Raw genomic sequence first — 25648 nt, 5'->3', positions numbered from 1 at the left:
AGAAACCCAAAATGTAAGAGCGACGTGTGCAACGATAATCATCCAGTTATTTTTGGGTCCCCCATATAATATTACATATTTATTTTCTAAGACGCATCATTAATAGAGTGCATAAGTAATTAAGCCCTTTTGATGTGATACACTTTTATTCCTCAGCAAAATAAAATGAAGAATGCATTACAAATGATAAAAATACAGTTTCTTGCCTTGCACAGAGATATGAGCAACCTACAATGATATTCAAGAACCACAGCATGAAGATTAGGCATCAATATCGTGCATAGAGTGAAAGAATGTTTTATTGATAGGATCAGATAATTTATGTCTATTGGCAAATAAAAATTTTTTCTGTCATCTATCAAAGTTCATATTTTTTATGACAATGAGGATAAACATTTATTCACCAGGCCATGATGCAGGTAAGTGGCAAATGATTCTATTGAGTTCCAAATCAAAACTAAAGTTGAATAATCACAAACACAGACTTTAAAAAAATTATGCTCACACCATACCTCATCACACTAGGCCCCTACCTTATTTGGATGAGAGATAATGGTAATATTACATATATGGTGTACCTAATGGTAATATTCCAGCTCAGGTTAATACAAAAATCACTATATGGTTTTGAGAAGCATATACTGATTCATAATTAAAATATATCAGACTATTACAACAATTTATAATAATTATTACATTTATCCTTAAAACTAGGAGAACATTTACCTAATGGAATATCACATGGAGCACCAGATGGCCTATAATCACTTGGTTTGGCATTTTTCATTAGAATGTTACACCAATCACAAAGGCCATTGTATTTATGAACAAATTAAAAACAAGTAATTAGGAGATCATGATGAGTATAAATTTCCTTCTGGAGAATATCTATAATGAGAGTTACAAGTGTTTGTTTTACATAGTGTTTGAATATATGTACAGCCAATGCGCATGGTAACTTACGTTGTGGCATGCGCATGAGGCAACAGCTATCCAGTCGTCCAAACAAAAGGCTCTAACCGCTCAGCCACTGGCAAGCTATTATTGAGACTGTCCAAACTCTCAAGGGTTTGATTCAGTAGTACATGGCATCGATTCAGTTGATGAGAAACATCATGCACCTTGGCTAACCTTTCTGCATATCGGGCAAATTTCCTCTGGCGCTCAACCAGCCTATCAATCATGGCACTGATAGCAGCATCAACCTATAAATTCAAAGAAGGGAATTGTTAATCTTTTATCACCAAAAAATTCCTCCGACTGCCAGATCATTTAAAGCTTGAAATAAAAATACACAAAGAAATACTATACCTCTCTAACACGAACAGTTAATAGAGCCTGCTCAGAGGCAACGACTTGAGCACTGATGGCTATATGCTGTTGGTAACGATGACAAAGAGCTAGTAAGCCAGTGGGATCAAGTCGTTCCAAGACTTCTGGATCTCGTGCAGCAGGAAGGTTTAATGTTCCTCTCATAATTGGTAGAAACATTGGAACGCTCTGAAAAAATTAATGGGTATTAAACCACCGGCCTAGTCTAGGGTGAGCTCTACCCTTGCCTAACCAAACCTACCTTCACGTTGAATCACTGATTAAGTGATATTTACACTTTCAGTTCGCCAGAAAAAAATGATTTCTCCATTCTTCATGAACTTTAACTCATAAGAGACTAATATTACTTGAATAAATGGAAATAAAAAGAACTGATAAGATCGATTAAAACATGGTATAAGAATGGTGCTCAATATGTGATGGGCAGTGCTGAATTACTAGTTACCAAAATAGGTGGTTGCCTATGGCTGCTGATATTATTCTCAAATCTTTTCTTGCACCTCAATCTCTATTCCACAGCCACAGTGCCCAAAGGCACAGCTATGAAGTGAGAGAAACTCCTCGTAAACCTTGAGTTGTGGCACTTACATCCCCGCAGTGCCACCACTGCCTGCTGTCAATCAACCCAGTACTAAGCCATCACACTGACAGACCTATTACTGATCTTGCCAACTGGCTCCGTGGTCTGTTATTTTAACACTAGCAACAACATATCATTTTCTACATCCCTTCAGAGCAATAGCTCCAATGACGCCAGAAAAATGACCATTTCAAGCAATCTTTTTCTATCTCATCCCATCACTCAGCATGTCCTTCTTTCCATTGCTGTTTTTCAGTGAATCAGAATATACAGCCACTAACAGCAATCCTAATGCCACACTTGGCTCTTAGTGGAATGTCAGTTTTAAGCACGGAAAGTGAAGGAAGAAGCAATGGAAAAAGGGACAACAAGATGATCGTGTGATTTAGAAAATTATGGCACAACCACGTTTTTGGTCCCTGAAAAGATATTATTGGAGCTCTCACTCTGAGGGATGGAAAGGATGATCATGTGATTCAGGCATGATAAGGATCTTTTGTTTGTATTTAGACTCTTTGATCAGTTTCTGTGAACATGTGCCACTATCACCAACAAAATGGTACGGTAATAGAAATGGGAGTTGAAAAATCAGAATAAAATCTGAATAACTAATATTAATGTTACTCATTCATCCATTACATTAACCCAGGATTTTTTCAAGACCCTTCATCAGTTACCCAACGCACTCCTCTCAGTGGCGGATACAGATGGAGGGTGCGGGGGGTGCGCGCCCCTCCCTTGCGGATCCGGCCGTATTGGCAAACATTGCAGAACCACGATTGTGACTTTTTTATATCATAAGATGGCATTAAAATAAAATGTTAATTACTTTAAATGTATAGTAGTAATGTATAGTAGTAATGAAGTGTATAATTACTTTAATTAAAATTTTATTTTACTCTGCCTGTGACTTGATTATTTTTTATCGCGATGAAAGTAAAGGCAACTCAAATAATCTTTTGCGCCCCCCCCTTGAGTGTTTTCTGTATCCGCCACTGACTCCTCTTCATTCAAGTATCAAGCATAACCTTGCCCAACAGTAAACATTCCATCCACATCTTCTTCTTGACTTTATTGAATCCACCAACTCCCTTTCCTCTCACACACATTTGACGATTACTTCCTTATTCATTTTCCATCCTTCTAAAATCTGACCTTCTCATTCCCCGCATTCCTCTTATCATTAGAGACAATTTCCAACCTCCTTACTTGGAATCAACGTTTCTAAATATACAACGCTTCTCTCCGTATTAGACTCAAGCTTTACAAAACTTTTCATAACAATTTCTAGTGATGAAAAGGGCAGCAAAATGTATAATCCATTACTTGTCAAAATTGGGATACATATGTACACCAAAGGCAATACCTGGAGGCGGACGAGATCAGGGTCTTTCTCCACGGGTTCAGTATTTACAGCAGGTTTCACAACCACGATATTGTGGCCGCTTGTAATGTTGCTTCGAACCAACGCAGTTTTCCTGGAGAGCGCCTTCCTAGACGACTGCCCGACAAACTTGCCCCTTGAGCCATGACCCTGCAGATGCTTGTGAGGAAGCTTGGGAGAGTCTTAAAAGAAAAATGAGAGAAAACTCAAGAATCCGACAAATTGAATTCATGTAATCATCCTCTCAAAGACTTATGGATTTTTACCTCCTATTGGTCTATTAACCGTATAAGAAATATACGGAAGATCTGAATCTGAGCAAATGCTAGGCCCAGGAGATATACTTCCAGGGCGAGCAAATTCAGATCCAGAGCCAGTAGGGCCTTCATCTTCTCTACTCTCTGCGTCTCTGCTTCTACTCCTGCCAAGAGCGGTGTTTCGTTGCTGGTTGATTCTTTGCTGCCTTCCTATATGCTGCTGCTGACTACTTTGTTCGGAACCCATTTTAATTCCCTATGCACTTTCAAACAAATGTGCGCGATAATTGGCAATAGTGATACCCTCTTTAAATTAGAATCTGCTATTCGGAAGGACCTTGTTGAAGGTACGTATATGCCGACACAACCTTGAAAAACGAGAAAATATTATATTTCTTAATTCATAGTTAATTTGGTATACTTTTTCTAACAAATAAACCAGCAAATAACAACAATACTTAGTTTAAAATATGTATTCCTTGACTGATTTCATTTACCGTGTTGACATAGTCGCATAGCGTTAGTCTCCTGTTCAAGATTCGTCTGCTGCTAGCGAGGGGACTACGTGAATATTAATAGTTTTTCTCGCAGTAACTTTCTGGGACCCGAAAAAATCAAGATGGATAATTAAAAAGTCATTAATGTGCGATATCATTTAATAACTATCCTAGAACTTTGCTTTCTGTTTGGAATTTTATTTTTTTGAAAAAAAAAGAAGGCTCTCGTGCGAACGACCTTCAAATGTTCTGCCCTGCGCTTTGGTCACACGAACGTCTTTGTGTGTGAAGTAAAATCTGTGAGCTCTGGCACTAAGTTATTCATTTGTGGGATTGTTCGAGAATGGTTACTCATGCGTGCCGTCAAGCACAATAAATTGAAACAGTAAGTTCCATGTATACTACTGTTGTTGTTATTATAATGCCTTTTATTCATATTTGACCAAGAAAAGTTGCTGAACCGGTTCTCCGCTGTGCCTTAGTAAAGTGTCCCATGCTACCAATCATTGAAATGAAGCCGGTTTTTCGTGTATTTATTTAGGATCAATTATTGTAGTAAAACCCCATGCCCCCTCGTCATTTTTTTCTAATCGTAAGTGTATTTTTGACTCACAGGTGCAACAACAGATGAACAGTGTCTGCTGTGAAGATGAATTTATGAGAGTTTGGTCTCCCGCCCAGTTTTTGACTATCGTAAAAACCACAAATTCGTTTTGAAGTGTCAATGAGAAAGGTTTCTTCGGATTTATTTTCGAACTTTGCTTAATTGCTGCGTGAAATCAGTGGATACTACTCGTCGCCGTGGTTCTTTTTAGCTCAGTGATTTTCTTCGTTTTTTCTGCGAGTGCTTTGTGAGGGGGGATTTAAATTTTGCTGCAGAAAAGAGGAAGCCCAATTTCCAGAATGTCCAGAGAAAAAATGTCTCGGCGCTTTTACCGAGTGGATAGCGCACACGATCTCGTCGCATTCCTGGACAGAGGAGAATTAGCATCCTGTGAGAACCGATGGACTTTCGAAATTGCGTGGGAGGCAGCCAACAAGGGTGAGTATAAAACACTTCTACGTTCCTTTTCAACTGTTAACCTACACAATACTAACCGGCAGAGTCTCATTACCCCATGCTGTCAAGAGGAATACGTGGAAAAAAATGACCTGCATCATGACCCTCTATGTAATGCTTGTAAATAGTAAGGTGATGTTCTAATTTTTACTTCCAAATGTGCAGGGAAATTCTGAATATGGCAGTTTTTCTAGCGTTTTATGAATACAGTTCAAAGTTAACTTTGACCGTGGTGATATTCAACGACTGTCGTGTCCAATATTTGTCGGCGGTGTAATTAAAGAAGTGGATGTATGGCTTTTCTTTCGTTTTTTAGAAGAAGTAATCATTGGCAGTAATGTCAAACAGGTATTTATTTAATACTTATCGCTGAAAAAATTCGACGCCGTAGATGCCCTGTGATATGAAGTACATATAGGTAATAGACTCCAAATGAACTAGCGCTATCCACGAACATTGACGTACATTTAGGCAGACACAGATTTGAAGTAACGGTGAGGGCCTATGATTGTAATTTAAGACGAGAGAAATCATCATTTTTCAGCGCGTGTATTTTGAGCCGATAAAATAGTATGCTACGTGAATTGAGTTACGTGTTTTTAATATTTACCGTTCACTCAGATTGCTCAGCCATATCTGCACATCTTGCGTAACAAACTGCGGTATTTTAAATTGTACAAGTAAAATTATTCATTCGTACAATTAGGCAATAAACCTTGAAATTTCGGATTAGTTCGAAGTGTGACATTGATGTTTGATTTTAAAAAATGCGCGGGGTGTATTCTGACAAAGAAATCAGGTACTACGTAACTTTTCTGGTGTCTTGATCGATGATTTTATTAAGCGAACCTTCTCTTTTTTCGGCGAGATTGTCGTGCTGAATCCCATGCCATCTTTTCGGTGGTACCATTGGAAATTTGGCCTTCGTTTGACCTTGACCGGAGAACTGGACACGAGGCATTCACCGCCGCCCAATCAAGTGTCCCCTCATTGGTCGATGTCTGTACTCGCGCTCCCTCGAGGAATTTAATCCCACGCATCCGCGTGAAGCGTGATAGTCATACCGCGCATATGCGGTCATATATTCATTCATCGCCTTTGCTCTCCTTCATAAATAATCGCGTAGTATTTCGAAACACGGCCGTGGCAAGAGAATATTTTCGGGAGGAGGGCGGCTTTAATTCAATTCCTTGAAGGGATTAGCATTCCGGTCTGGAGAGGTTACAGGGGCTGGGTGAACCTGGGCGGAGGTTCTCTCGCAATTCCGAAAATATTAGGATTGATTTGAATAACTGAGGTGACTCTCCAGTTCCTGCTCTCAAAGTTTGCGGGCCCAATAATGTTGGAAGTTAAAGGAGAATTTATCGACATGCCGCTTGTCCAAGGCGCGTTCGCAAGTTGTAGTATTTACGCATTGCGGGTGGATTCGTGAACACATTATCCATCAATGCACCGCGTAAATACCCACATTTGCTCAAATTCATTTGCAGGAAATCGTCTTTCTTCTCATTTAATGCATATATCCGAGCTTTTATTCCGCCACGTCCTGGCAAGGGTGAATATGTTATTGTGAGGAGGTCTTGCATACCACAAAGGCGCCAAGGAAAATGGTAAAATGCCCTCCCTTCCTCCAAAACAACGACCTTTATATGCCCCTGATTGCGGGAGGATCCATTTTCAAGTAGTTTCCCTTAAGAGTGTACCTCCCAAACACTTCTTAATCCCTTGATCCCTACACCTGTCTTCGTCCATGCTTCAAACTAATTTTAATGGGATGCAAATGATGGTGAATATCCTCCACTGAAGTAACAATCCTTACCCCTTGCTCACATTTTTTTAAACTCTCAAATTTGACTCGTAGGCGAAAATTACGCCTACGAGTGGCTATGGTACTGCCGGAAATACATGGCATATTGGCATGGTGGTGGTACATGTCAGTGGTAGCCACCTCATCCTCTTCTCATTTTTTGTTGTTGTGCGCTCTCCAGGATTTTCAATAGTCTTTATTCCTTACTGAATTGAGAGAAAACCCTCCCTGAGCCCCCATAATTACATCCTTAATAAATCGCTCTATATTTCTCAGATAACTTTTATTCCCCAATTTAGAAAAAACAATTACCCCTTGCCGGCAGAGCTGAACAGAAACATCTAAGCGCAATGTCCATATTTGGGCTCTCTCCTCCTTTGAATGGAAGGGTAAAATTGTGATTATGGGACTACTATTTTCTCCGCAAAGTAAAAAAACAGGTCTGTTATTTCTATCGTAACGTAAAAACGTTTACCTATATTGCGAAAAACAATTTGAATTCAACTGTTTAACGTAAAATGAAACAAGCTTTCTGGAAATGGAAGGGAAGGAAAAAACTGCTAATTCCTCAAGTCGGAACGTTTTATCACTTTCGGTTGCTGAGAGTTCTATGAGACTTCGCCCATGAATCATTCTTTCTATGGCAAGTTGGAGCGGCCAGGGTTAGGATTGGCGCCGGAAAGGCGCTCTGCCCGGGAGAAAATAATATTTGCCGTCGTACCTCGTCTTGGCTGGAAAGATCTCATGCTATGGCATTCCCTGCTGCATTTTACCCTGATGCGCACTTCACACTCGAGCGGTGTTTTCGGTTGCCGATGCTACCAACTTGAAATTATTTTGGTGCATTGGATCCCGTAGTACATTAGTATATGGTATAGTGTATCATATATTTTTTGGCCCAATTCACTGAAGTCATTAATTGGTAAAATCTAGAAATCATACCTCAGTATTCTCGGAGAATATTCTTTCCTTCATAAACAGACAAATGTTTACAAAGGTCTATTCTAGATAATCTGATAATTTCCAGATGGTAGGGTAAGTTTTAAAGAAGATATCTACTACGCTCCAAAAAAGACCGGTCGCCAAGGAGGGATGCATCTTTTTAATCAGAGGATCCCGGAACCACTGCTTATTCATTCCTCATCCATTGTAAAGCAATGAAGTTCCGAATGAATGATGTCACTCTTCAGCGTATCTTCTTCCCTATGTTATCGTTCTTAATGAGAGCCATTGATCGAAGTCGATAATGGCTCCTGCAGACTCGTCTCCATGATGCAAATTTCTCTTCAAAAATTAGTTCCACATTTTCACCTAACGAATGATGTGAATGGACGCCTATGATTGGCATTTTATAGTTTGTGTTTGTCAATAGAGCCAATTAAGTTGATTATTAAAAAAAAAAAAAAAATACGTCTGCTCGCGCAAAACGTCGTCCTATTTCTCAATACCATTTCCTACGGGCGAAGAATACCTGCTCCAACGAAAGCGATGCTTGAAAGATTGTCATTACGATCTCCTGCCAATGCGAACAGGTTTGCTGAGGTCATCTTTCCATCACTCTTAGGCTGTAATATCTCTATCATTTTTCGAAATTAAAGTGAGCCCCCTTCGTCGGAAATTTGAATTTTTAAGGCTTCTCTAAGCGATAGAAATACTTCCGGTCGTGAAATACAACTGTCGTCATACACCTGCAAAATTACTCCTATTCGTGGTGAATTCATTTTCCCCGCCAAGCAGTGGCGTAACTAGGACTATGCTTTGGGGGGAGGGGGAGGAATGTGATAGCCTGGGGTGGCGATCCGCCACCACCATTGGGGAAAATTTTTGAAAAATAACATGCCTGGAAATACATTTCACATCATTTTCACCCTAAAAAATTAACTTTAAGCTGACGTAGTTATTATATGTCAAAACTAGACAATAGTTTTAAATATTTTTTTATTTCTCTGAGGCTTTGGGGTGGATCTATCCCCCTCATCTCCCCCCATAGTTACGCCACTGCTGCCAAGGGTACTAAATAGTGGAGGCCCCAGTCCGTCTATTTATGATTTCACTGTGGCAGAATTTTAATCGGTAAAAAAATGTTCGCGATACAGATATTCTTAATATTTGCAATTTATTTCTTTTGCAATCGCGAGGAATAACGTTGAAAAGCTATGAATTGTATATATCACACCATCATGAATATAAAGTTCGGTTTATTGCTCTAAATTTAGGTTAAATCCCCGTGAAATTCGGATCGCTCCCGCGTGTCGACTTTAGGAAACCCTAGTTTTTTGGAATCGCGAGGAATAGCATTTAAAATTTATGAATTTGATACACCACACCATCAGGAATATAAATTTCAGTTTACCGCCCTAATTTTGGCTTATGTTATCGTGAAATTCGGATCTATTTATCGGATATATTCGGATTTATAACCGATTAAAATTTGTCTGTAAGCGACGCTAGTGGCGACTTCTGTGAACTCATTTAAATGCGCGTCGGGTGAAAACATAATTTGTGGCCGAATGGAGAATCCTCTGCTGTAATTCTTGAAAAGGGTCGGAATTCGCGCAGATGAAATAAGGACGTGCAGCGGAGCACGGAGCCGTTGCCCTTGACATTGGCGCATCGATCGGCGACCACTCTCCCTTTCCGCTCGGGATTTCGCTTTCCACGCGCAGTCCCCTATCTATTCGTCTCTCGCGCACAGCTTCTCAGGGGTTGTTCGCGCGCTCCACGTATTCTGCGTGGAAAATGGGCTTTGTTTTCTCGTAGTATTTTATTTAGAGTCGAATTTGGCACCGATCTTATCTCCATTTTGTATTTGTACTGCAGTCAAGCGGCGTAATTAATGCAACTGTATGAAAAAGATAAAAAACGTGAACTTATTGCGGCTACGACATTTGAGGGAGCCATCTCTATGAAAAATTTTATTATGCATTCTTTTTTATTGTGATGACTTTATCATGTTCTGATTTTCATTATGTTAAACCAGAAATTAATATACTGAAGTCTTTACTATTTGCGAATGAAATTTATACCGAAAATCAATTTAAAGAAGGACATTCGTTATTTGTTCTTGACTTTTTTATTTTTTGTTGTTACCTTATCAATATTTATTGAAGTGAATGCCGTTACGAAGTGCTAGCCTCATTTTTCTGTGTAATTTGTGGACTATCAGAATTCTCTACAATCACCGTTGCTACTTAATGGCTGTAGACCCAGTCAATAACCTGTTATTTAAAATGTACTTGTCCCTTTGTCTTCCTCTGGGAAGTTTTCCATCAGTTTTTCCTTCCATCATGTTTCCCATATAACTGCTGTTGCTCATTACGTGTCCAATCCACTGTGTTCTTGTTTTTGGTTCAACATTATTAAATGCAAATTTTTTCGCCAAGAATCGCAACGGGTACAGTTAGGATATTCCTTATCAAACAATTTGGTGTTGTTGTAGTCACATTTGCAGGAAAAAAATAAGAAGTATAAAGTTTTCCATAGGTATATTTTATTTCCTCTGCGGGTAGATTTTTATGAAGAAATATCCTTGCAAACCATTGTCCTCAGCAATAATTAATCAATAGTAGATGGGAATGAATTTTGTTACTTTGGAAGCAGGATAACTAGCGATGGGAGGAGCAAGAAAGAAATTATCAGCAGAATAGGTAAAGAGAGCATTCCACCAAAGAAAGATATACTTACATTCCGGGAAATTTAAACATAGAAGTAAGGAAAAATATATCAGAACTTACATTAGAAGGATTCTTCATTACGGAAGTACAGCATGGACAATGGAGCTGTGGAAAAATCAAGGGTAGAGGTGTTCTTAATGTGGTGCTATTGAAAAATGATGAGGATCAAATGGATCGACCAAGTTAGTAATTAGGAAGTCCTAAGAAGAATAGGAGTGAAGAGAAGCCTCTGGAAAACCTCGATAAGAAGAAGAAACAACCTAATCAGCAATATCTTGAGGCATGATGGCCTTATGAAGACAACTGTTGAGGTAAAAGTAGTTGCAAAGAACGGAAAAGGAAGACATCGAATGAAATATATGGAACGAGTAAAGAAGAAATACGTACCTATTTGTGAAGAGATTAGATGATAGGAGAATTTGAGTGGAGAGGCGTCAGACCAAACTTCAAATCTGGATACTAAGTAATAGGCTTTAAAATAATTTTAACACTCTTCATAATCGAAAAAACTTTATTTGTTAAAGAAATATTGGCGCGACCGGAGTTTAAGCCCCTTGTCGCATTGGCGGCGGTTTCTGGAACTATTTATTGCGAAAAAACATTATCGAAACCATTGATAAAACGATTTCCCGTTCCTTTTAGTGCAACCCGTCCCTCCCAACCCGCCCGGGCGATCTTACGTGGATAGATATTTAATATTAAATATATATATTATTATATTTATATATTTTATTTTTCCTAAATAGTTGTAGAAACCGCCACCAATGCGACAAGGGGCTTAAACTCCGGTTCACCCGAAATATTTTGTAAATTCATATTTTTTAAATATTTGTTTCTTTTTTATGGAAGAAAATAATTGTGTATTTATATTCGGGGGGGTTCGGAACCCCCGGAACCTCCCTGACTACGCCACTGTTGACCAGTGATAATGAATCGATCGTAGAGTTCACGGCTAGCGCTCGAATATACTTTGACCTTTCTTCTCCGCCTTAAAAGGGTGCTGAAGAGGGGATGACATTTTCGATCAGAGCAGTGATGTACGGCTCGTTTTGTGAACTAAACCCTCATTGAGTGAGTGTGGTGCGTGAGCAGAATTTTTAATGCCTGTTAGAGGAATCCAACTGTGATTTCAAGACTGCTCCCCATGTTTTGTTTACAGACCAAAAGTCATCGAGAAATACCTCTTCTCTCCATTGCGTGTGTATGAAGCATTTTTTGGCACGTGTTTGCATATAATGCTCCATGCGGTCATACCTTCCTAGCGCCCATGGTACTGCGTTGTTTCTGGGTTATACATTTTAGTCGAAAATGAATTAGTAAATAAGCTATGCTGGTTCAAGAAATGACCTATGCGTTGGCCAATCCTTTTTTTATCGTGATATCGCCTCGTCCCCGTTCGTCTGTTTAAAATTCTCATTACCACTTTTGCCGCGTGAGAGATTGGGCTAATAGGTCTATAGTCCCCATTCTACACCTTTCTTATTTTTCTGTAGAAGAATATGACGTTACAGCATTATTAGCGTAGGTATTACTTAATGTATTTTTTTTCGATGTATCTACTTATGTATCACTTTTTTCTCTTTTACTAGTATTCATACCCCTAGATGTAGCGTGGGTATCATTCGTACTGGGATATTCTTCTATATATATTTCCGTTAAGTATTAATTTACTCCCTTCAGATAGAATGAATATCATCATAAGTTCACTCACTGATCAATTACTACCCCTTCAATGGTTTTTTTCGGCATCGTACAAATTGGAATGTATAAACCCATATGTTTTATATCTACTTAGCGTCATTGTGCTACGATAACAGCCAGTGCGACGAAGTATACGCAATGTATTGGAATACTATGGAAATTGTGCTTCTTACCATTTGAGGCGATATTAGTTGAAAAAAAACATGAGATAAATGAGTTTTCACTTCCAAAAAATTTTCAGTGAATTTTTTATTCTTACTAAATTTCTTTTTTTAAGATGAGTAACAATGCCTACTACGGGAAATAACCACCCGTAGGTATACATTGGTTTCAACAGTAAAGCTAGTCCCAGATTATTGTCATTATGTGAAGGTGATAACTGCGTACTTCCCGTTTGGATATTGTGCTTAGGGTAAGATTGCATGAACAATTGAGAATAGATATCTTAAGGAGCGACACGGAGAACATCATTTTAGAGCCCCACTATATTTCTAGGCCCGACAGAAGCGATAAATTAAGAGAGATGGTTTGCCGAACGGATAGATATGGGAATTCGTTTTTTTACCCCCGTCAACCATAGATGACTTCAATAAATGCTAGTCGTCATTTTGTTTGAGTATTTGTTTATTTTATCTAGGCGGCTGGTGTTCTAACATTCCCTATGACACGCCTTTTTAGGCGACTTGCGGGGGTAGTATGTAGATGTATTCATTTAATGATTAAACTCGCATAACTTATTGTGCTGGTTGTAATTTGGTTTGCAGGTGTATTTTGTCCCTAAACAGCATCATGGACGGGTGATCGGGGTCTCACTGCATAAAACGTGAGCTTTTGTTGACAACGGTTATCAATATGATACGTAAAATTATTATTTAAAGAGCGAAAGGTGATTCCATTTAGGCTCCCGCGGAAATTTAACTGTAGGCAGTGATTATTCCGGGCTTCCTTCCGCGTTGATCCATTTTCCTGGACATCCATTTTCCTTGTTCAGGAATGTGGACCAACGCGGTTGGAAACCCGGAAGAATCACTACCTACAGCGCGAAGCAATTACTATTGTGATACTTATACGTAAATCCTGCAAAACGATGTCTGGCGACAGTTATAGTTTTCCAATGGGGGTGGCGGTGACAGCGAAGAGCGATAGAACTGGGCGGTAGAACTGGAATTTGATAAGTATGTCTCGAGATTTGCGCTAGAGCAGAGAATGTGACACTGAGAATTTTATTAGCTATGCGGAAATGCGATTAGTTATTAGGTAACTAATTTTAATTGCTGCTGATCATCCCTGTTAACTTAATTTTTCGTGATTCATTGGTTTCAATGCGATGCAGGTACGAATTTTGTTTTTGTTACTCAGCTGCGCTTAAAAGCATTAAAACGTGTTACTGTTGCATTTTTGCAGAAGGTTCCAAGGCAAATATGAAAAAGAATAGGTTATATTAAAAGTTAAAATCTTTTAGGAGCTAGCCATCCCACTCTGCCTCAAGCTACTGATCTCATGAACCAGCACTTCCAATTGGTCCTAGGCTTAAATACCCCCATGAACTAATAATTTGGGAGGATTATTGTTTAAATTATTAAATTTTATTTATAAAAATATATTATATTTAACTTAAATTATTTAAGTAAGAATAATCTAATGTCGTACGGATTTCCTACGCCTTCGAATGTTGATTTGAAATGTTGGTAGCCGTGAGCCGAGTGAGCATGGTGTGGCTTCTTGTGAAAGTGTGTCCGAATCCACCGCCATCCCCCTCCTCCTTACATGTCCCCCTTCTTCATTCATATTTCAGATGCTTCTCCCTCTTGAGGCGCCCGTGTTTTTTTTTCTTATTAATTTATGTGATCTCCTTTCAGAGGACGCATTCCTCCCTCTCAACAGGTCGATTTTTTTCTTTTTTTAGTGATCCATTTAGTGTCTGACCTATTTGCAATTTAATTATGAATCTGGATTCATAGAGTGTTAACACTGACCTTGCTGACCTTATTACTGAAGATATGTATGCCAATGCTGGCGATTTTCAATAATTTTGTGCTATCTCTTGGCAACCAACCTTTGATGCAAGGAATAGGTGTTTGATATTATTTAAAAGAATGAATTTTCCTTTTGTTTTTCTCCATTTGTTTATTTCGAGGTTGGTATCACTTTGTTTAAAAATGGCAAACTATGACTTTTTAAAGGCGGATGGCGTAATATTACGCCCGTAGAAAAATCGGAGGATTTCAAGTGGCGTAATATTACGCCTGTAGCACGCTAAGTGCTAAGAATTGGCAGGTAAACATAATGTGTTCATTTTTTTCTTCGGGGTTTTTGCATTATTATTCTGCCTCGCAGTGGCGTAACTAGGAATACGCTTCGTGGGGATTTAGGGGTCTGGGGGAGAGCCCACAGGGGTTCTGTGAAATTTTTTGAAAAATGACATGCCTGGAAAAACATTTTCATCATTTTGGCACAAAAAATTTAACTTTAAGCAGATATGGTGATTATATGACAAAACTAGACAAGAGTTTAAATTATTTTTTTTATTTCTCTGAGGCTTTGGGGGGAGGGTATCTATCCTCTCATCCCCCATAGTTACGCCACTGCTGCCATGTATACCTACTTGGAATATGCGTTTAAAATATCGTTTGTTAATTCCTATCATTTATCATGGCATTAAATTTTCGTGCTGCCCTCAAAGCCGCCATTTGGGCGTCGAGAATTATTGTTGGGATACTAGCCAAATAAATATTGACAACAGGAACGCATGAACTCTTATGATATGCTTTTTATTTTCACGGCTGCGTTTTTTGTGAAGTCCAATTTATGATAAGCCAATCATTTTTATCTTGTATGATGTTAGGCACGATGTGGTGGAAGTTCGTAATGTGCCATTTCAACAACAATCATTTTTAGTTGCGGGTGCACATTTTATTAGTGTGTATTTGAAAGATTTACCGAATTATTTTGGCCCAGAAGGCCAACGCAACGGTTCAGATGTAAAAGTCAGTGTATGTTTTTTTCCCGGCGAACAATGGTAGTGAAGATTTCTCGGGTTTCACTCCGGGTTAGGCTTTCCATATTTCCTTCCAAAGTTTCGATGTGCAACACGTCTGCCGTTCACAGGGATTCAGGAATCCAAAGTAATTAATATGGTATACCCTGGATTATAATCATTTGGTATACCCTGTTTCTAGTAATTTGGTGTACCTTGGATTCGAATCTAATTGGATTCCTGAATCTCCTCGAGGATATAAAGATTCATAGGAATCGAATAAGATTGGATTCCTGATTCTAGATCAGAACGTTGGAAGGAGATATGGAGGACGTTACCCGGTGTGAAACCGAAGAAATCTTCACTGACATAAAAATTAGTATTTTTTAAATTTTATATGGGGCGGCATTCAGATTAACGTTCTGGCTTTTGAAGAGCTTTAATGTGAGTCCGTGGAATCGGGGGGGGGGGGGGGGGGGTATCAAAACTTGCGAATTCACGTGACCCGGAGAGTAACGGAAAATTTAAAAGTCGGCTCGAGAGCGAACTCTCTCTCTCTCTCTCCCCGTGTCGCTTTCGCTCTGCACACCTGAGTCTCGCGCGGGGTCACATACTGCTTGTGGCCCAGCCACGGCGTCGTCGATGTCGCGCGCGCGTGTGTGCCTTCCTCTCCATCCTTCGCTTCGCCCCGATTGGCGCGCACAAAAGACGCAGCGGCAGACGCCTCCTCGGGCCTCCTGACCGCGACCACCCTCCTTCGAGGTTGTCTTTACACGCAAAGGTGTTTCCCCTCTCCACCTTGCGGCAGGGTTTTCATCAATGAATCCCACAAAACTTCTCTTTTCCCTCTTTCCTTACTAAGCTGGAAGCGACTTCTTAAAGGATACCGTCATTGTCTCATGTCAGAGTAGTCATGTTATTTTCAAAGTATTTAGGGTTATTTGCAGTACTTTTCTGTTATTGCACGGGCTGTGGATTGTTTTTGGAAGTCATTGATTCAACACTTTATTTACTTCTCTCACATTATTGTGGTAAAGTCATAACAACATCAAGACATTTTACTTGTATCTTTATAAAAGTATTCTACCGATTAACGTAGTTCTACGGTAGTTTTATCTCATGCTCCTTCACCGTGAGTCCCTACTTGTGTCTAATTAGTATTCGTGTGATTTAGTCCATGGAATTTACGTCGTTGTAACATCTTAATATACTGAGACATCTCATTATGCAACATTCATTTACTCTAGTATGATAAGCCTTTGTATTACTATGATGTGTGTAATGGTCTACCAATTAAAGTTTTTGCACAACACTAGCCTCTCGTTGGGCCCAAATTATAGAGCAAAAGCATCGTAAACATAAATTGAGTTGTGGACTTAAATCAGGGCCGCGGGTATTCAGTTGCGCGTCATATGTGGGCTGGGCAATATTCCACGCTTTCGTTCGCCGCGTATTATTTATTGCTGGACGCTGGCTTGGTTCCTCGAAAGTCTGCCATATGCTTTCGAGTACGTCCGGAAAAATTGCCGTGTTTGCGTGATATAGCTTCGACGGAATTGCGGCGGAAGTTAATCACGAAGTTATGTGCTCTCCCTTCTTTGCGTGAATTTCGTCGCTGATAAGGTCCGATTACTTATGGCGAGATTTGATAAGGCCAAAAGAGTTCGTGGAGGTCGCTCTCCACATTTTCTAGTCTCTCTTTTTGCTGTACAGGGAGAGATTTCTCTCAAATTTACACTCCCTTGCCTGCACTCTCAATTATGGTAGTCTAGTATCTCAAATAATTGGTAAATTGGGTTGGCATATTGTGTATCCAGCCACTGCATTAGAAGATATTGTGGACGAATATGAAATTGCGCACGATTCATTTGAAGAATTTTTATTTTAACAGTTCTTCTCATTTTACGTATATTGTTATTAATTGGTTCTTTGAGAGAATTAGTTTTAAGCAGTCATTATACTAAATCCTACCTAAAAATGTTAACTCATGTTTTCATTTGTCTTTCATTTTGATTCTCATCTTAAGTTAAAAACAACTTTCAAAACAGAAATTTCTGTCAACTTATTATTTGAGCGTGTATACGATAGAATTAACCAGTAACAGCTGGTGTTCACTAGTCCCTGAAGTTGGCGGGACATTTGGAGAGGAGGGGTGGATGAATGTAATATGAATGCCAGAGTGATCGCGAGAGCGTGATAAATCGGGTCAGGAGGCGTTAGCAATACTCGAAGTTCGACCTCTGGTTACCGCGGTCACCGTGTGGACCCACTTTTTAAAGTGATCGCACTTATTTAGGTCATTATCCTGTCATAATGCGCTGCTGATACGGTTTTGTTTTTGCAGCTCCTGACAGCGTATCGTAATACCTTACTCAATGCACGACCTTTGTCATTCCAATGGGTCATGTTCGATCGTATATATTTTCATCCGAGATATTTCATTCGGAAATTGTGTAAATATTCCGTGAGGCTTCATGCCCTTGAAACTTCTGCCCTCTAGGGAGCTTTGACTTTAAGTATCACAGTTTCTCTTCTTTGCGATCGGGATTAGAAAATGCTGCGTAATTGGTTTGCATGTACTTTCAAGAATACAGTATTGGGTTTTTATTTTCAAGCTAAGTACATTATATTCCTTTTCTTAAGTCCAACTGAAGTAATATGTGGAAAATGACGATCCGCTCTCTCTTCCTCTTGATTATATTCCTGATATCCATGCTGCCGTGTCCATTTTTCTTCGATGTGCACCCCATATAGTTAATTTGTTCCACTTGCTTATATTTGAAATATATATTTTGGGGACAAGTTTTTTATAAAAAGTTCCCTAAACACTATGTTTTCGCTCGGTGAAGTTCTGTGACGATTGGTTAAACTGCAACTTCTCCCTTGAGTTAAACCGTATAGACTTAATAATATTTTATTTGACATCTGATAGTGTCTGCCGTATTTCCTTCTCTGCTCGCTATATGTTTCTTCCCTGGTAATGTCTCTTGAAATTTTGAATCCTATCGTAATTCCTCATAAACTGAAATCTATGTTAAAAGTCACTCCGGCCGTTAATGTCTCGCCTTCTTCCACGTGCACAACTGTATCTTGTGAGTTTTTCCGGCGTAGGTGAACGATACCAATGCCAGTTGTTTTTGGTGAGATGACCATGAACGTTGGCAATCTTTTGGCATACAGCGTGCCTTTGAAACTTTTCTTGTTTACAGATTACTTGAGTAGTCTATCGGTAACACTCGTTCCAGACGTCTCGAGTTACACTTTAGGGTTGCAAAGGGGTTGGCAAACTTTGAGTGCTAACCCGATATTCTGGTGGTGAAAAATAGATGTATATTGTATATTCATGGTAGAAGTTAACGCTAGAAGAGCTCTTCCTTACGTCACGTTACCTTATTGACTTGTAGAAAACCCTGTATCACTCTTGCCTTGTTACCACGATTTTTTATTCTAGAGGTGGTTTAGTCCTACAATGAAATCCGCCCGGCGTCAAATTATATCCTGTTTCGGTCTCTTTTCGTTGACCACTGTGAGGAGAGCTTAATTCAAAATGGAAAAATTAAGGACCATTCACCTTTGGCATCTTACCTGACGGTCCGCCCCTAAATTTTTCGAAAGTAGTTTCCTAACCATTGCATCCTCGGGTCGACATGACTTGTATAATATCTGCTAATATGTCCTGGTTATGCAAGAGATTATATAAATGCCTTTAAAATCACACGATTCACTAACTGAATTAATTTTCTATTAAAATCAATCATTATGATTTTGTCAAAAAAAAATATAGTGTGGATTTGGCATCATAGAGCATGGTTCGTCAATTTATTGCCTAAGAGGTGATAGTATCATGGTGGCAAGGTGATGACAAAGGAAATAATTTAGAAAGCTGGAGAAGAATGTAGTCTTGGTTAGGATGTCTATGAACGTGTATCTTATTGCTTAGCCGGGAAAATTAAGACATGAAGCCGTATGCCTGCGTAAAGTATAAAAAACCAAAGTAGAAAGCAACTTAAGATGAATTACTGGGTATGAACTCGTCAAGGCCCATGTTTGGGTATATATCCATAATCTTCATTATCCTACGGATTGTATTTCGCTGGACCTTTGCCCTACTTCGGTAGAAATATCGTTTCCCATTCAGTTACCGCGACATTTCTGCTCCACTTGTACATGCGCAAGGTTAGCACAGTTGAGACAGGCTATCGGCAACACCATTCTGAGCGGAGTAATTGGGGGGGGGGGGGGAGGTTCATAACTTTCCGCGGCGCCTTGGTAGTATGCAGTTACTCCTTGCGGTAATGCCTCAGAGATCTCAAAATCGGTAGAAAAGGTGCTTTTAGATATTCACCAATTATTTTTAAACGTTGTTTGTTAACCACGTGAAATAACAAAATTCTTTGAGAGCCAGCTTAAAGATACCATCTTTTCAATTTGTCCAGAAAAGGGCTCGTTCACTATTTCTTTCTTTCTGTCGATTGCGATAGAGTTGGAAAAATAAAGAGACCCATATTTTCCCGTTTGTGATCTGTCGCCTACTTTTGCGGTATTATCGGCGAATATAAGAGGCGCTTGCCGTTTAACTGATAATTTCATGACAGTCTAGACTAGTGATGGGCATTGTGCGAGTGAGTCAGTTCAAATGTGCGACTCAGCAGATAGTGCTGTGAGGCGAGAGTCTTATTTGGTGAGTCGCGACTCCCTCCCCTTCGCAGACAGCACGCGACTCCCTCCGCGCACACTGTGCGTGTTGGAGTCGTGAGCGGTGGAAGTCGGACTCCATGCGCACACCACTCCTTCCTCAAACATTTTCCGTGTGAGGCTCATCGTACGTTTGGCGGATCGAAGGGAGCACATGGCACTATTCGCGGGTAGTCCACTGCTCACATTTTCACGCCTTTGAAAGATTCTCCTAATTCATTTTATGGGTATTTCTCTAAATAATTTCATATGACCCTTATCGTAATTCTCTCTCCTGCATATTACACGTATCGTGGAAGATGGTCATGTAAAAGTTTTCGGCATCGGAAAATTTATGAAAATAATACGAGACAAAAATTAAAATTAGTTCTAATACAAACAACTAAGATCAATCGATGAAATTAATTATGAATTGTTAACATGATCACTTAGTATCGGAGAGAATATTTTGTTACAACAGAATATTTTTAATTGCCGTCATTTATAAGCATAGGAGACGGAATATATTTTCCGTCTTCCATGAAAGATATAACGTATCGGCAGAAGTGTTTCCTCAGTTATATCACCTGTTAAACATTGTGACTATGCAATACGCGATTAATTTGAATAAAATTTTTCAAATTGTGATCGAGGAAATGTTGCATTTTAAATGTTCGTTCAAAAATCCACCCTCACCACCTTCCCATCTTCCCCTTTCTTCCACTCCCCTCTTCTCCCCTCCCGTCAACCTAGAAGCGCTTTACTGAGTCGCACTGTGCGAGCGGCTCTCAGGAGTGTGCTATGAGCGGTGAGGCAGCTCCACAAAGAGAGTCGTTTATGCCATCACTAGTCTAGACTCTTTCCTACCGGCTCACCGCTTCTTCGCTACTTCCCAGCCTCGCGCGTCCGTCTCGCGTAGTTCGTTGTCACTAACACTCTCGTAAGCGACTCTTTCCGTCAAGGATCAGGTTTCTTTGGACATCTAATGAATTAGAAATTTAATTACGTTACTAACTCATGTAAAGTGGGCGGCGAAATTCGCATTTTTTCATATCTAAGTAATGGAAAGATGGATGAATGAAGATTTTTTCGTCATAACTTATCTTTCCCTTCCATCTACTGAATTATTTATTAAACTGCGTTTCGGGGCTGAGTGAACGACCCTATTAGTAGGGTATGAGGGGGTGGAGTGGGCGGCCACCCCAATGATTCCCGATTTCTCCCCCTTAATCAGCCCCTTACGCGATCTTTTGAGCTTTTCCTCCTCGGCCGATGACCGAGGAAAGGTTTGGATTTCCCATAGGCGTCAGCCCGCATTAAACTGAAGCTCTACTTCCTATATTTCCCTTGCGCTCATTCTGTTCAATAGGTCACTTTGTGCAGATACCATTCATATAGCAAACTACGACACCGCCATTGACCTACGTGCGTGTATTTTCGTAATACTTGTATCGAGTGAAATCTAAAGGCTGATTTATGGAAATAAATTAGCGATTAATTTTCCATGGGGAGCTCTTGGGTACTGCGTGAGATTCCAGTACCCGTACGTCACTGGCGGAGTTTATGGAACAAATTATCCCGGATCCTGTTGAATTTAACGTGAAAATTAGCCTGGGCCTTGGTAAATTTTGAATTAACGGGAATTTTTGCTTGACATTGTTGATACGCGCGGTGGTATAGTCGTCTACTTGTTAACCTCTTCATCTGCGTATTGCGAACTCAAACCGTCAAAATGGAAAATAACTTGGATTTAATTTGGAATTGAGAAGTTCACTCCGAAAAAGACAGAGGCAACTAAGAAACAACCAAACTCAATTTCAGTACAGTGCGGGGCAGTTTGCTGATATTTCTCCTGGAGAATACTAGATAGCGTCGAGTACGCGTATATTTTTAGTAAATGCTCCGGAGACATTAAGTCAAATTTTCCTCAGCTGCTTAATATAATTTTTTGTAGAAGCTGTCCCTCGTAAGTTGCAGTGCGTGTGCGGACGGTGCCATTTCTATAAAGCAGAGAGAAACTTCCATTCACATGCATTCAGGAATGATCTTGGATTCAGCAAATAAAGAACCCAACTCAACGTCAGTAAAGTGAGCTACAGTTCGCCGTTATTTATTTAGATGAGTGATATACAGCTTCCAGTACACCGTAATATTATTATAAACGACCAAAAGCCAATTAGCTAATTTCTCGTTCTGTACGTAATTAAATTTTTCGCTAAATTCTTCTACGATCCGGCATTCATAAATCATTCGCGAATTTGGCTTTTGGAGAGCCATGCTAAGAGATCATTCTTGTGAGAGGAGAAGCTACCATTTCACCTCCTACCCCTGCGTTTGCTGGACGGCAATCGGCCAAAATTGAAACCACCTCAAAAGAGAAGCAGGACACACGCGATTTAAAAATATGGAGGCTCTGTTTTATTCCAATGGAACGACGATTGGGACTGAAATAGTACCTTGGCCACTGGATTAATCTAACGATGAGCGTATATGAGAGATTTCCGCCTTTCGAGCCTGAATCGGGCGAGCACAATGCTTGGCAGGTTTCCCTCGCGTCCTTTGCATCGCGACGTCCACGCCGACGAAAGCGAACTAGCAAGCCAGACGTGACTCATTAGCGTTATTCTAATTCTGTGCCTCTACCGTGGATTTTGCTTAATAATTAAGCGCCCGCGTTTATGGGCTGTTTTTAGTTGCAATCAAAATAGCCTGAGTTGGAAGCCAAAGCACCGGTTATTGTTCTCTGCACTAATCGTGGAAATGAAACATTCTATGGGACATGCTCTCTTCTCGAAGATATTCATAGTTTTTCGATCTCATCTTTGTAATTTTTCATTAATTGGGTCCACTTTACCTTCCCAGTATGGATGCTAGTTGTTACTAGCCACAACCCAAAACCCTTAGTTAATATCTATTCATTATTATTTCTGGTATTTTCCAGCTACTGAAGTAATTTATGACAAACCATGCGAGCATAGCGGAGGCGGGCAAAGTCGTTCTTTTCGAAGTTTCGATATTTATGAATCAAATCACTTGGGTGAGTCAGTCTATTCGTTCTTGTGATTCTCAATGAATCGAAAGAATCGTAGACTCATATATCCGCGAGAACGACTCACTCTTTGACCTATTGGGACTCAGTGTTGGAGAATAATCGTAGGACTCGAGTTAGTGAAATTATCGAATAAATAATGGCTGATCACCACAATTAACTGTGTGTATCCATTCTTTTGAATAAATTAGTAAGTAGGAAAAGTGGAGATGAAGGAAGAATCTGTGATGCATACTTAATTACTATTTAAGAATTATATTTCCTGCCGTGAATTATTCTTTTCTTAAACCGAGCAAAGTATTTTATTAGATATATTACTGACTAAATTGATACCTTGTTAATTGAATGATCAACTGTATAGAGCCTGTTTACACGGTAAATGAACATAGTATGAGAATACGATCAGGTAGCTCTACGTATCCAAATTCGTTGATCATGCAGTCAAATGGGCAAAAAAGGCAACTAAATGCAAATATCATTATGTAGATCCGTAAAAGTTTTATGGTGTCTGCTTTTAAAAATACCCTCCTACAAACGGAACCATTTCAGATACTAGTTCAATCGAGTAAAGAATCATAAAAACTGCTAAATTTAGCTAGTTACATATTATATTGTGTGAATATCACTCAATTTATTTTCACATGAATATTCAGCATTTTCTGTCCGAATTAAATTTGATTAACTAGCAAACCCAGGAGTTTACCGTCAAAACTTAAACGGGAGTTGTAATGATCGATTCCATGAAACTGGAAGTGATTGATAATGGCGAACTTCATCCTTGGCGTTTATACACTTCCAACGAATCAATCGAGAGCGACCCATTACTAGAGCATCTTCCGTCTTCTTTCTAGAGCATCATTTGCTTGATCTGCCGGTTACTTACTGTCGGTACCGTGCCGGCCGTGTCGGTACTTCGGTGAGGCCTATATCATTGGTCATCTGTGAGGCTGTTCCAACTAGAAGCAGCCAAATTTTAGCCTTCTCTCCATCTCGTCTCATCGTTCAGTTTTTGCAATGAAATTAAGCTATATCGCCTCACAAGAAAGGTACCTTAAAGGTTATAATGCCATTTATCATATTAGTGCCGTTTGCGATACCGCAAGGAAGCCGTCTACGATGCCGGCCAAAACTCAATATCTTATCAAACATTATCAGACGAAGACAAATTTACAATGGACGAACGTGAGAGAGAACAATTATATGTTTCGGAAAAATTTGTAAGTTTAAAATTTGTGTGATATAACTCCTAGCTTTGGAAAGTGCAAAGTTAACGAAAACTTGTTTCGACTGTATCAAAGTTCTGATGTAAAATAGTACATACTAACACCTAGGATTCCTTTTTTCTTACGAGTAAGCACTAATTCTGCTGCAAAGCTTTACGAACAGCGGAACATTCCTGTAAGATGGGCGGAACATATTAATCCATATACAGTGAGGTTAATCATTTTAAAGTGTAACATGAATTTTATGGAGTTTTTGTTTTTTTAATGGCATCCTTAAATGCATTTATACTCTATTGTGACGCACGATTGCCGTTTTTTAAGTATTGCTATGCTGATTGTGTTTGTAATTTTTTATTTTAATTTTTATACTGTTGTTGTAGTAAAACGTTGACAAAAGTATAATCATATTCACCGATCAAACGCAGACAGCGATTTCAGGGGATGTAATTGAAGGTGTACCATTAATTTCAGACGCTCACCCCGTTTCTTTTTTTCGTATTATCGTATATGAAGTAAATTCCTTTACTCTCTGCATTATTGATTATCGTTTTGTGTTAATTTGGGGTTTCAAACAATTTATCGTGCGCGAAAATTTCCTAGAGCTTACTATTTCTCTGAATGGATGTCTTTGGACCGAAAAGAAATTCCTCCTGGGATTTCGCGAGCTTTATAGCGATAAGGCCGTGTTTTGGTGACCTTTCTTGTCAGCGACCTTGACTCGCAGCCATCCGCTCTTGAATCCTTTGTCGTAACAGTCACTACTAGGGTCGAGACTCACTAGGGGTCAAAGCGATACGAATGACCACTACGAGTGCTCGATGCGTGTACACGAGGATGCTTAAGTTAACTGCGTTGACATGTAACGCACGTATAATTTGATTATAAGATGATAAGATGTAATTTTACTGAATGTATACACCACCAATTGTTCCCGATTATTTGGTGAATGATACGTCAAAAAGGGAGTGAATACTTATGATAATAGCTGTTTTTCGTTTATGCCGTTGAAGTTTATCTTATCGATGGTAAATCATTTTAAATATTCTCTTGTAGACCTCTCGCGTGATTTTAGTACTTAGTGATAGATGCCATGCAATATTTCCGAATTATCAGTTGTTAGATCAAGTATAATTTTAGATGTTGGTGACGTTTAAATCAAAAAGATTTCCTGTGAAATATTTTGGTAATTCTCTATCTTTTAACGTGGTTTTTTTTACATGGTGAAATAAAAACTTGCATTTGAGAGACACCTTAAAGCCTGAATCACGCTATCAGTTTTTTCGTTCCTCAGAAATTGCTTTTCAGGGACCAAAAAAGTTACCGCTGTCATTTCCTGAATCACATTATCATTTCCACAATCACTTCGTCCATTGCTTTACGTATTTACTACTGTAATTTTATTATAAGCCGAACGAGGTGTTTCAATTGCTGTA

General features: G+C 39.4%; 2 protein-coding genes across 4 annotated transcripts in view; one reads left to right on the top strand and one right to left on the bottom strand.

The window, feature by feature from the left end:
• Window positions 1-127: 127 nt before the first annotated feature.
• On the bottom strand, window positions 128-4206 carry LOC124154585 (BLOC-1-related complex subunit 5). Of its 3 annotated transcripts, XM_046528413.1 has the most exons (6): window positions 4012-4206; window positions 3563-3921; window positions 3279-3478; window positions 1312-1500; window positions 964-1205; window positions 128-888 (listed from the first exon to the last, which is right to left on the bottom strand). In XM_046528413.1, the coding sequence occupies exons 2-5, from the start codon at window positions 3798-3800 to the stop codon at window positions 990-992; spliced, it is 843 nt and encodes a 280-aa protein (XP_046384369.1). In that variant the 5' UTR covers window positions 3801-3921; window positions 4012-4206; the 3' UTR covers window positions 128-888; window positions 964-989. The 3 variants fall into 3 exon arrangements, with proteins under 3 accessions (XP_046384369.1, XP_046384367.1, XP_046384368.1); XM_046528411.1 differs by having other exon boundaries at window positions 128-1205; XM_046528412.1 differs by having other exon boundaries at window positions 128-1205; window positions 4051-4206.
• A 115-nt stretch (window positions 4207-4321) lies between these two features.
• The window catches only part of LOC124154584 (glycogen [starch] synthase), a 45593-nt gene continuing 24266 nt past the window's right edge, over window positions 4322-25648 (top strand). The window contains exons 1-2 of the mRNA XM_046528410.1: window positions 4322-4435; window positions 4666-5092. Of these exons, the coding sequence (XP_046384366.1) occupies window positions 4954-5092 (139 nt within the window). The 5' untranslated portion in view covers window positions 4322-4435; window positions 4666-4953. The remainder of the gene's footprint in view (window positions 4436-4665; window positions 5093-25648) is intronic.

This window comes from Ischnura elegans, chromosome 2 (assembly GCF_921293095.1).
Source record: "Ischnura elegans chromosome 2, ioIscEleg1.1, whole genome shotgun sequence".
NCBI classification, from domain to species: domain Eukaryota; kingdom Metazoa; phylum Arthropoda; class Insecta; order Odonata; family Coenagrionidae; genus Ischnura; species Ischnura elegans.
This window is presented reverse-complemented; position numbering and strand designations above follow the sequence as displayed.

Excerpts from the sequence above, each read along its gene's own strand:
- LOC124154585 (XM_046528411.1), bottom strand. The coding sequence starts at position 3,800 with ATGGGTTCCGAACAAAGTAGTCAGCAGCAGCATATAGGAAGGCAGCAA. Across the intron at positions 3,479-3,562 it reads GGTTAATAGACCAATAGGAG|ACTCTCCCAAGCTTCCTCAC; the intron begins GTAAAAATCCAT and ends TTTTCTTTTAAG. Across the intron at positions 1,206-1,311 it reads TAACTGTTCGTGTTAGAGAG|GTTGATGCTGCTATCAGTGC; the intron begins GTATAGTATTTC and ends TTGAATTTATAG.